This window comes from Theobroma umbraticum, unplaced genomic scaffold (assembly GCF_002168275.2).
Source record: "Theobroma umbraticum cultivar Fairchild unplaced genomic scaffold, ASM216827v3 scaffold_130.0, whole genome shotgun sequence".
NCBI classification, from domain to species: domain Eukaryota; kingdom Viridiplantae; phylum Streptophyta; class Magnoliopsida; order Malvales; family Malvaceae; genus Theobroma; species Theobroma umbraticum.
In genome coordinates, this window is record NW_018397264.1 from 6,412,951 (window position 1) to 6,424,416 (window position 11,466).

An 11,466-nucleotide genomic window follows, 5' to 3' on the forward strand; every position below is an offset into this window, starting at 1 on the left:
GCTGCCTCATGAAAGAATCAGAATTTAGAATTTTTATCAACGTTATTTTTGAGTTCCTTTCCATGAATTTTCCTCATCAAAATCCCATTTTCAAAAAATCTTGGGTAAACAAATTTATGAAGCCGATATATGTCAAATAGCCCATCAAAGGTAGCCCTGAATCGAGAGCCCGCCCACAATCCGGCCATAACCGATGCTTTCCTAAGAAACAGTTCTCCTCCTACCTCTACCCTCCTTAAAAGCTTAAATCCATCAAAGAAAAAAGTGGGAAAAATAGTAGTTGGGAAAAATTTTTTTCATGGATGGCGAAAAGATAAAAAGAGGATCAGGGTTCCCAAAGTGGATTGAAAAGGAAGAAACAGAATGGCAGTTGACAGATTTCCCATCGAGTATCATCGTGGAGATATTCTTAAGGCTTCCTGTAAAGGCCATTGGCAAATGCAGGTACGTTTGCAAAACTTGGTTTCATATCATTTCTGATCCACAGTTTGCCAAACTTCACCTCTCAATGTCACCCATTTGCATCTTGATCAACAAGAAACCGCATATGCGCCAACCGAGGACATTGCATTTATCCCAGGTGGTAGAGGATTCTGGCACTAACCGCTTCCGGTTTGAGAAGAAGAATTTTGCAACACAATTTGACTTACCGAACTATGGCCGTGACCTTGTCAGTTCTTGCAATGGGTTGGTTTGCCTATCTGGGGTTCAAGAGGGATCAATCTAGGTATGCTACCCAGTTTTAGGTGATACCCAGTTTTAGGGCACAGGATTTGACTATTTGTGTTAACAATCATGTCCTTTAATAAGTTGTGCATAGAAGTATGAATTTGAAACAGGGTAAACAGGGTTGAATTTACACCAAACATTGTCAGTTCATGCTTCCTAGATCACCCCTTTGCAAATTGTGCACCTATTGAATGACTGGCATGACATTTTGATATTATCCAGGAAGAGAAGCAGTGGGAAGGATGGCAACACCTGCTTTTGACAATGTCTTCTGTAAACGTTATTGTGAGTTTCCTTTGTCATACTCTGATTTATTCATCCTAGGATCTATAAGTTGATAATTTCCTTTACCCAGTTGTTGGTTGCAATTTCACAATCATGGAATGACAACCCTTCAGCCAAGTCAAGGACTCAAGGGAAGGGAACTTAGCATCCTTTTAGCAATTAGCTATGGGCAGTTAAAGCTGTGATATCAAAGGGAACGTCTTGGAGAACAAACAGAGCAATCCCAGTATTACATAATTAATATTTGGAAAAAAAGAAAGGGAAAAAGAACATAGCCACCCCATTATGAAGTTTCATTTTTGAGAAATCTTCTTTTACCCTATTAAGTTTATATGAAGGGTTTTGTTGATGTTTTGATTTACCTTCATTGGAGTAAGTAACACAGTTTCTGCGAAGACCAAAAGTGCAAATAAAGTTATAATTACATTGTTCTTTTGATGTTAGTGGAAACTTTCGTTTTAATTTTTAAAGCAGCTATTAGATGCTGCAACTTCTATTCATCAAGCTCTTTTTATTTTTGAACTATTTCGAATGATGAAATTCATTTTTCCTTTTCCCCCACAACATCTTTCTAGGTTGGATATTAACTATGCCCATTACAACAACTTAGAGTTTACTTGAGTTCTCCTTTCTCCATCCCGGAGAAGTGGATATGATTTCCTGTTCCATTGTTGTAACTTCTTCCTTATGAAGGGAAAACCAGCCCGTTGTGCTACTTTGTTAAGCAATTACACTCAACTTTTAAATTTTATTTTTCTCCTAAAATTAAAGGTATTTTTGGTATTTTAAGCTTTCTGCATTATACTTTAGAGCAAGATTATATTTAATTCTGATTAAATAAAGATTATTTTTAGAGGGGCAGTATGGATGGCAGGCAGTAATGTCACCAGGCAGAGAGGTCCTCTGTTTCTATTCTGATTCATTTCATTCTAGAATCTATAAGTTAATTATTTCATTTCATGTTGTTGGTTAAGCTAAACCAAGAGTCAAGGAGGAACTGAGAACATATTTACAGTAAAAATCATGTTATCAAAGAGTACAGGCTCCCAGTACCAACAGAGAAATTCCCCTGAGGAGTTATTTTGTTGTTTATGAAGGATTCTATTCGCCCAGTTGCTGAAGTAATACATTTTCTATGAAGGCCAAAATGCAAATGCAGATTGACAAGTTAAGATTTGGTAGAACAATAGGAAAAATTCTCATAAGATATCTTCTGCAAAGTACTTGTCAAGATCAAAGAAACATGGAGTCCATTAATAGATGTTGCATTACATATCTCAGCCCAATCAACATCAAAAAACAAAACTTTGCTCTGAATTTGTGAACTTGTGAAGTAATTTTCCTCACTCTTACAGCAAAAAATTTCACTTCCCTTTGCTATTCTTCCTCCTCTCATTGCACGCCTTCAAAGCTTGAACCTCTGTCAAAAAACAGAAACTTGGTCAAGGAGCCAAGTTTTCCAACTGGGTTTATTGCCAGCAACAAGAAAATGAAGGAATTTAAAGCATACCCATTTGACAAGACTTCCAATTCCTGTTTCTGTTAACAAGACAATCCTGCAAAAATATGCAGTGAAAATTTTTTTTAAAAAAAGGGCTTAAACTAGGGTTTTAGAGTGGCTTAAAGAACCAAAAAAAAAAAAGAGAGGATATTTTATTTACTTGCAAGGATAAGTAGAGAGCAGAGCATTCCTCGAGCTGCTTCACATTCTCATCGTCGTCGGTGGCGTCGTCTTGGTGGAACGCCGCCTGCTGTGGTGGAGACAGGGGCGGAGATTTTGGCGGTGGCGCTTCTTCGTCCATTTTTTTTTTTGTGGCGGGTGGGAGAGGGAAGAGAGGTAATTGTAGCGTGTGGTTTAGCCCTTTTTCCTCTTCGGTCTAAATAATTAGGCTTAAACCGTTTTTAATTGAAAAAAAGAAAAAAACCAATTATTAAATTCTAATAAAAGATCAAGTTCATATTATATATAAAACATTAATTCAAAAGTTTTGAAATTATTAATAATTTTTAATACAAAAATAATGCTCAATTTAAAATTAAGACAATGTGGAAATGGCTTGTTGAAATTATCACGTCAATCAATTATAACTCAATTTTCTTTATAAGAAATTTCAAGTTCCAAATTTTCAAAGCTTTTGTATTTTTCAACTTAACTACGGTACAAAACATAGAAAATTTAGAAAAGTCATGATTATTTTTTTAATTAAAAAAAAATATTCAAACCCCATTCTCTATATAGAGAATTATGCAACTAATGTTCGGATGTCGAAAAGTCATAATGTTTATGTTTACAATTGTTTCAACTTTAATGTTAATTGTTATTTTCTGTTCACATGATAGTTGATGTGATCACGTGTTAATTAAGATTATTAAGACTTATTATATATCACATGAACAAAAAAATCAACTATCATAAAATGTAAAAAGATTTTTCAAATATTAAAAAAATTCAAATAAGTTTTTAACTTTCTATTACAATCAATTAAATCTGTATTTTTTATTTTTGATCAAATAAGATCTTATAATTAACTATCATCAATTAAAACATCACATGTTAATTTTATACCACATAATATTATCGTGACATATTAATATATTATAATGAATAGTGACATGATATATTGATATAGTATTTTCTCTTACCATCTCAATATAACATTAACATCACATTGACATAAAAATGACAAATAACGTTTTAATTAATGATAATTAATAATGTAACATAAGTAGAAGAATATATTTAATTTTTTAAAATAGTTTATAATCGTTTTAAAATATTATTATTTAAATTTTTATTAAAATTAAGAATTTGTGTGATACACAAATTAAAAAAATATTTTTTTTATGTTCAATAAGTAAAATAATTCAACGACTTTGTTTTAGATATAAGTTTATAAAATTTATGTTTAGTCTACCTTTATTGAATTCCTTCCCTAAATTAGGTGAAACTTTTAATAACAAAAAAAAGTTTGATCATAAATATTAAATTTAAGGATAAAATATCATTACTTACTAATTTTTTATCAAAATTACGTAAAAGTTTATTAATTTTCAAAATAAATATTTTATTTTAAAAAAATATTTTTTATTGGACACATAGGCTGGATACATAAGTTTAACTATTAATGAACTGTTAATGTTTTTGTTAACTTGATGACATGGTAAGAGTAAAATGATAATTTTATATTTAATTAATTTTTTTATTAATTAAAAAAAATTCCTTAGATCGTTAGTAACACCAGTCGTGCTCCCTTTTCTTAATGAGCTGATAAGCATTGATCGATTTTATTTATTTTTTTATTAATTTAAAAAATATTTTTATTTTTTATAATTTTTATTATTAGTGTTTATACTCTTAAAACGAAATATTTATTTCAAAAATTAATAGATTCGTCAAAAATTTAGATTAAAATTTAAAAAGTAGTGATATTTTTACTTTAAATTTAATTTAATATGATATTAAAATAATGGTTAAATAATACTTAATTTCTTTTGTACTTTTCAAAATTCTTTGCAAAAATAATTGAATGATATTGTTTAATTCCATTTTTATTTTTTTTGAAAAAATGAATAAGAATCTAAATCAGGTCTAATTTTCCTTAACCATGGTTGGTTTGGGACAGCGAAATAGCCAACCCTGGTTCCACAGACAAAAAAATAAAAATAACAATATTTGTCCAAACCCAAAAACATTTTTCTAGAGAGTGACAGAGAGATCTTCAATGCAGGTAAAATAATTTAAAAGAAAATAAACCCAAAAAACTTATAAAAAAAAAAAGAAGAGAAGAGCTGCCTCTTATATATATATATATATATATATATATATATGTATTCTCTTACCTTTCACCGATGGTCTGAGATTCGTCTGACCTTTGATTTTTGCTCCAACAAATAAGTTTTATAATCGGGGTATGTATTTCGATCATCGAAATCAGATCATAAATCAAATAAAAGGATCTTTTGTTACCTCAGTAGTGACTCAATCGAATTTTTTGTTTTTTGGATTTTTTTTCTTGATCTATTGCCTTATTTTTTAATTTTAGATTATATATTAAAATTTGATAGATAGAATAAAAATTTTGCGGTTTTACTGAGTGGGTATTTTGCTAATGCATTGATTACTTAATTCTAGAATCCGGTAGTCTTCCTTTTTTTTTAATTGATTGATATTTTCTTTTGTTGCAGAATTTTTATTTTTGGTGTTTTTAATTTTGATACTTGAGATATAAAGGTACGGTTGTTGTCCTTTTTTATTTTTTTGGTTTGAATGTGTAATTTGATATTATTACTATTTCTAGTTTGATAGTGAATGATCTAATGAGCTGATTAAGTTGAATTTTGGAGTCCATCTTATATTTTTGGTTGGGTTTGGTGAGATGGGTCATTGGATAGTTTAGTTTTTGCATTGAGGATTGATGGATAGTTTGATATATGTAATTGGATTGTTGGTTTTTCTGGATGCAGCCTGAAAATGGCATCAATGGTTCTTAACGGTACTAGTAGTAGTAGTAGTCAAGTGTCTCCGTTGATATCAATTCAAGAAAAAGGTAGCAGGAATAAGAGAAAGTTCCGGGCTGATCCGCCTTTAGGTGATCCAAATAAGATTATACCTTCACCTCAAAATGAGTATCCAAGTTATGAATTTTGTGCTGAGAAGTTTGAAATCACCCCAGTCCATGGTCAAGCTAGTGCATGTGACTTGTGCGGTGTTAACCAAGATCATTCAGATGGATTAAAACTTGACCTGGGATTGTCCAGCACAGTAGGTTCTTCTGAGGTTGGGCCAAGCCAGCCTAGAGGGGAAATAGAAGCAGATGAATATCAAGATGCTGATTGGAGTGATCTCACAGAATCTCAGCTAGAAGAACTTGTTTTAAGCAATTTGGATGCAATATTCAAGAGTGCAATAAAGAAAATTGTTGCTTGTGGTTACACAGAAGAAATTGCTACTAAGGCAGTCTTGAGGTCTGGCCTTTGTTATGGTTGTAAAGATACCATTTCAAATATAGCGGATAATACCTTAGCGTTTCTTAGAAGTGGCCAAGATATCAACTCTTCTAGGGACCATTGTTTTGAGGATCTACAGCAGCTGGAGAAGTATATATTAGCAGAACTGGTTTGTGTTCTTCGAGAGGTTCGGCCTTTCTTCAGCACTGGGGATGCAATGTGGTGCTTGTTGATTTGTGACATGAATGTGTCGCATGCTTGTGCTATGGATGGTGACCCATTGAGTGGTTTTGTTGGTGATGAAGCTTCCAATGGGAGTTCTTCTACTTCTAACCAGTTGAAGACAGAAGCCAAAAGTTCTGATATGAATTTTCCTAATCCTTGTAAACCTGTTCCTTGCATTCCTTGTTCTCCTAGTTCTCTTCCAAAGGTACCATCTACGGGAGTCAATAACACAACAAAATCTAAGAATTCCCTTCTTCTAAGTGGTGTAGTCTCAGAGAAAGAGGGAACAAACTCCATTTCTGATAGTGCAGATAAAACTTTCTGTGCAGCAGGAACATCTCAGTCTTCAACACTGGAAGAAAAGTTTGTGGGGAGTAGAAAGATTCACTCTACCAAGAGGGAATACATTCTTCGGCAGAAGTCACTTCATCTGGAGAAAAACTACAGGACATATGGATCTAAAGGGTCATCAAGAGCTAAACTAAGTGGTTTGGGAGGTTTAATATTGGACAAGAAACTAAAATCTGTCTCTGACTCTGCAGCTGTCAATATAAAAAATGCATCCTTGAAAATTAAGGCAATGGGAGCTGATGTCCCTCAAGATAATGGGAGTCACAATCTTTCTGTCAATTCGGGACCCTCTTCTTCTGCAACATTTTGCTTAGATAATGGTAATAATATTTCTGCAGTGCCTAAGACCAATTTAGCAACCACTTCACCTGCAGTAAACATGCCACCTGCATTACTACCTATCAATAACCCACCTGCGTTATCAACTGCTGATACTGAGCTTTCGCTCTCACTGCCCACCAAAAGCAACTCAATTGTAGTGCCTCCTGTTTCTCATTCTGAGACTGCTAATTTGAGCTATGCTGTGATGCCATATGATAAATCCCTGGGGCAGTGGGTCCCTCAGGATAAGAAGGATGAGATGATTCTGAAGCTGGTCCCTAGGGTGCGGGAACTGCAAAATCAGCTCCAGGAATGGACAGAATGGGCCAATCAAAAGGTTATGCAAGCTGCTCGTCGACTAAGTAAGGACAAAGCTGAACTTAAGACTTTGAGGCAAGAGAAAGAAGAAGTTGAACGGCTCAAGAAAGAGAAATCAACTTTGGAGGATAACACTTTGAAGAAGCTTGTTGAGATGGAGACTGCTTTGAGTAAGGCTGGTGGGCAGGTGGATCGTGCTAATGCTACTGTGCGCAGGCTTGAGGTGGAAAATGCAGCACTACGGCAGGAGATGGAGGCTGCAAAATTACGTGCAGCAGAGTCTGCAGCTAGCTGTCAGGAGGTATCGAAGAGAGAGAAAAAAACACTAATGAAAGTTCAGTCTTGGGAGAAGCAGAAAACCTTTTTCCAGGAAGAGCTCATGACTGAAAAGCGTAAGGTTGCCCAGCTGTTACAGGAACTACAGCAGGCTGAAGTTCTCCAAGAACAGCTTGAGGTATGCAAGTTTAATTTCCAAGCATTGCTTTATCTCTTCTTTCTCTCCCCCAATTTTCTTCTCATAGAAACAAGAGGTAATCCTTGATATACTATAAATTTATAATAACTTTCTACCAGCAGCTTTGTAAACATGAGACATGGTGAGGAAAGCATCCGCTACTTGATATAGACAGTTCAGATTTCTGAGAATCAACCTCACATTGTAATGTTTTGACCTGTTGCATATTTTGAATAATCAAAAGATGTTGCCAAACTGCTCCAGATAGGTAGTTCATTGATGGGATTGTGAAAAGTGTTATAATGAATTGACACCAATTCTGAAGTCCCCAAACTCGAAGTGTTGAATCTAAAATTTTTGCATGGCATTCTCTAGGTGTCATGTATTCCATGTAGTTGGTTTGACATTCACATCAAATAAGTGCAGCAGACACAATTGGGATACTCCTTTGAGATGGCAAATGAATATGGTAAACGCATGTAAAGGGTTCTTGTGCTTGTAATGTGCACAAAAGATCTGTTTTTGCTAGTAAAAGGTAATGCAAACGCAAAGAAAAGGAGTCTGGGTATTTTCCGATTGTCCATTCTGTTACGTGCCAGAGGAGTATAGGTTGCCAATATTTCTTCACATTCGTGGGCCAACTCTATACTTTATGTTTTAAGTTATACACATTTCAGACTATTTATTACTACATTTATTTTGTTTCCAAATTTTCTGAAGAAAATTGGGCAGAAAGTAGTAGTCACTACATCCTAGCTCTGATTTCATATTATGCCCTCGCATTTGGTTGTTGAGTTGTCCTATAGTATATTCACTTCACCTTACACATATTTCCACAATTTATCAAGCTGCTTCCAAGAGTGTTTTTATTTGTTTTCAAACTGACTGGATATAACATATCATATGTATGGTTTCAAGCCACAATTATGTCAGGACTTTGAAGGTACACTGCTAGTTTGTTAAAAAACAAAGGGATCCCTTGCTTGTCTGAGTTGGTGTTTCTTGTAATTATGGCTTATGGTATTGCTCTGTTCTCATTGGAAAGGAAAACTATCACAGGCTAGATGGCAACAGGAAGAGAAGGCAAAGGAAGAAGTACTTACTCAGGCTAGTTCAATAAGAAAGGAAAGAGAACAAATTGAGGCTTCAGCAAAATCAAAGGAGGACATGATTAAGTCAAAAGCAGAAACCAGTTTGCAGAAGGACAAAGAGGATATTCAGAAACTTGAAAAGGAAATCTCTCAATTGAGACTGAAGACAGACTCTTCCAAAATTGCTGCACTTCGAAGGGGAATTGATGGAAGCTATGTGGGCAGATTTATAGACAGCAAATATGGCATGGCTCAAAAGGAGTCTCAAACCCCTTTTATCTCAGAAGTTGTGACAGATATCCAAGACTTCTCAGGAACAGGTGGTGTGAAACGTGAACGTGAGTGTGTGATGTGCCTGTCAGAGGAGATGTCTGTGGTTTTTATCCCATGTGCTCATCAGGTTGTTTGTACTACATGCAATGAGCTCCATGAGAAACAAGGGATGAAGGACTGTCCTTCTTGTAGGAGTCCCATCCAGCGGCGTATTCCTGTACGTTATGCTCGCTCTTAATTTTAATCTTGAAGTGAGTTGAGTGTTTTGAATAATGTTTGTGGGACTCCTTTGAATTGAATAATGCATTTGAGTTGCACCTTTTGAGAGTTGAGACAATTAAGTTGAATTACAGTGCAAGATGATGCTTCATTTTGTTTGCCCCCCTCTTTGAAGTGGTCATAAGTGTTAATTAGTTCAACATACTAAGCTAGACAGAAGGCAGGTCTGAAATATGTGATTCGCTGTGAGTTTCTTTAGTATTTACTGGAATACTTTCTAAGGGGTAGCTCTGACTACCAATTCATGGACAATAAAGCAACTTTAAAGCTGCATCTGAAGTTAATTCCATATTGCTTTATTTCTTTCTTCATATGTTTCCTTCCTTATATGCCTTCTAAACCCTATGTTTCTTGATAGACAACCAGCTCTTTAACTAGAGGCATTTCACATTAGAAGTTCATACATAGAGTTGTGCTTTTATTTTGCATTTCCTAACTTTTCGCAATTGCTGCTTTATCAAGTGTCATGTCTTGCCAAGAGACTGACTCTAGTTTTCACAGTTTCCACCATGTAACAACTAACAAGGGCTGCTTTGTCTTATTTTTCCTTTCCCTCCCTTTATAAGGAAAAGAAAGTTCTGTTGTATTTGTTTTCATTTAGACATTGACAGCAGGGACTTTCATGCTTTCCTTTTCTTCTTCCTCTTCTTCTTTATGTCTACCTTTTGTTATTCCGATTTCTCACGTTAGAAGCAGCATGGTCATTATGCCTTTCTCTCTTTCATCCATTGGAGTTTGGATGCAGGAGAGGTCTAGAGAAGGCGTTAATCTAAGGTCTAGTAATCTCCAAGGATTTATGACATTCTAAGTTATATTTTGATTTGGGAAATGAGAGGTTTGAACTTAATTCTTTGAGCAAGAAGACAGATCAACTTAGCACTTAATCTGATTGATTATTTTTTGAGTCTGAGTTAGGTTAATCTGATTGATTATTTTTTGAGTCTGAGTTAGGTTAATCTGATTGATTATTTTTTGAGTCTGAGTTAGGTTTTTGTGTATTCGCTTGATTACTTTCCATAAAAGGCTTCCATGATAGCGATTGGTGTGACTCTAAGGAGTTTGATTGGATCATAATCGCCACCATGATTCATACATATGTGAGAGTCAGTTGAGAGCTGATAGGTATATATAGTTGAAAGGATAAGGCAAGAGAGAGCTAAGATTGCAGTTTCCCTCGTGTGTCCATGGCTTAACCACGTGGCATGATACCTGTGGAGTCAAAGTATACTCAAGGACTACAAACTAGAAAGAAAAGGGTCCTACAGCAAACACCTTTTGGTTATGGTTTTTCTTCTATTCACCATCACCAGATTCAACCACTAGATCATCCCTCACTCCAATGGAATTCAACTCCCTAAAATGTCCTATTGCTTTGTGTTCTGAGAATGACGACCGATTTGTCCTATTAATTATATTTATCTAGTACAATAATATCTTAAAGGCTTTCATGAAATAACATATATATGTATGTATATACATGCTGTTATTTGAATTGTGGTCCAAAGAAAAACAAAGTAAAGAAATATCAAGAAGGACACAAAGGCGATGTAGTGTTGATTGGCTGCCACAAAAACAGATTCGCAGTTCCTGATACATGGGGTGTTATTCTCCAATTAATTTGGTGACAAAGAAATCTTATAAGGTACTTATTATTATGTAGTAGCATTTTTCTTTTACAATTTTGCAACCTCATGTATTTGTAAAATCTTATGATATGACATTTGATAAACCCAAATTTTTTGAATATATATATATATATATATAATTTGAGGTCAAGTTTAACCTGAAAAATAATAAAAAGAATGATAAATTTCACTTTCATCTCATATGGTTTTGACCTTTCCTTTTTTCATATAACATCTTGTCTTTTATTTTCTCAATTAATCTTTTACAAATAATTATATTATCAAAAGGAGTTACGTTGTTAATTTAATTTAATAAAATATCAAAATGCACCCAATTTAACAATTAATCTATTTGTTCAGAAAATGCAAAATGAAAGAATAAGTTCAAGATTTATTTTATTTTTTATTAATATCATATTTATGACAATAGAAGGTACAGGTGAAATTTAAAAATAAATTTAAAAGAATACAGAGTTTTAAATATGTTATTGTATTTCTCACATGAGAATAACCATGGACATTGATATTGATATTGAAACAGGAATTAAATCCATCCAACCATTGCTGA

At 34.1% G+C, this 11,466-nt stretch overlaps 2 protein-coding genes and 1 long non-coding RNA gene across 5 annotated transcripts; 2 read left to right on the forward strand and 1 right to left on the reverse strand.

The window, feature by feature from the left end:
* Positions 1-90: 90 nt before the first annotated feature.
* On the forward strand, positions 91-1,503 carry LOC110422053 (uncharacterized). The gene is made up of 3 exons (XR_002445682.2): positions 91-727; positions 952-1,014; positions 1,085-1,503. It is a non-coding gene; the product is annotated as an uncharacterized LOC110422053 (long non-coding RNA).
* A 698-nt stretch (positions 1,504-2,201) lies between these two features.
* On the reverse strand, positions 2,202-2,874 carry LOC110422148 (Cox19-like CHCH family protein). The gene is made up of 3 exons (XM_021435942.1): positions 2,676-2,874; positions 2,525-2,570; positions 2,202-2,434 (listed from the first exon to the last, which is right to left on the reverse strand). Exons 1-3 carry the CDS (start codon positions 2,814-2,816, stop codon positions 2,379-2,381), a joined length of 243 nt encoding a protein of 80 aa, XP_021291617.1. The 5' UTR covers positions 2,817-2,874; the 3' UTR covers positions 2,202-2,378.
* Positions 2,875-4,703: 1,829 nt separating this feature from the next.
* Positions 4,704-9,374, forward strand: LOC110421444 (putative E3 ubiquitin-protein ligase RF298). 3 transcript variants are annotated; one of them, XM_021435049.2, is made up of 4 exons: positions 4,704-4,923; positions 5,200-5,245; positions 5,479-7,630; positions 8,676-8,889. In XM_021435049.2, exons 3-4 carry the CDS (start codon positions 5,486-5,488, stop codon positions 8,748-8,750), a joined length of 2,220 nt encoding a protein of 739 aa, XP_021290724.1. In that variant the 5' UTR covers positions 4,704-4,923; positions 5,200-5,245; positions 5,479-5,485; the 3' UTR covers positions 8,751-8,889. The 3 variants fall into 3 exon arrangements, with proteins under 3 accessions (XP_021290724.1, XP_021290722.1, XP_021290723.1); XM_021435047.1 differs by having other exon boundaries at positions 4,705-4,923; positions 8,690-9,374; XM_021435048.1 differs by lacking the exon at positions 5,200-5,245 and having other exon boundaries at positions 4,705-4,923; positions 8,690-9,374.
* Positions 9,375-11,466: the final 2,092 nt, after the last annotated feature.

What these genes read in the sequence shown, in the direction of transcription:
- LOC110422148 (XM_021435942.1), bottom strand. Translation starts at nt 2,816, where the DNA reads ATGGACGAAGAAGCGCCACCGCCAAAATCTCCGCCCCTGTCTCCACCA. An exon ending in CTCTCTACTTATCCTTGCAA is followed by an intron (nt 2,571 to 2,675) that starts GTAAATAAAATA and finishes ATATTTTTGCAG; the next exon opens with GATTGTCTTGTTAACAGAAA. An exon ending in TTGGAAGTCTTGTCAAATGG is followed by an intron (nt 2,435 to 2,524) that starts GTATGCTTTAAA and finishes GTTTTTTGACAG; the next exon opens with AGGTTCAAGCTTTGAAGGCG.
- LOC110421444 (XM_021435047.1), top strand. Translation starts at nt 5,486, where the DNA reads ATGGCATCAATGGTTCTTAACGGTACTAGTAGTAGTAGTAGTCAAGTG. An exon ending in TTCTCCAAGAACAGCTTGAG is followed by an intron (nt 7,631 to 8,689) that starts GTATGCAAGTTT and finishes AAACTATCACAG; the next exon opens with GCTAGATGGCAACAGGAAGA.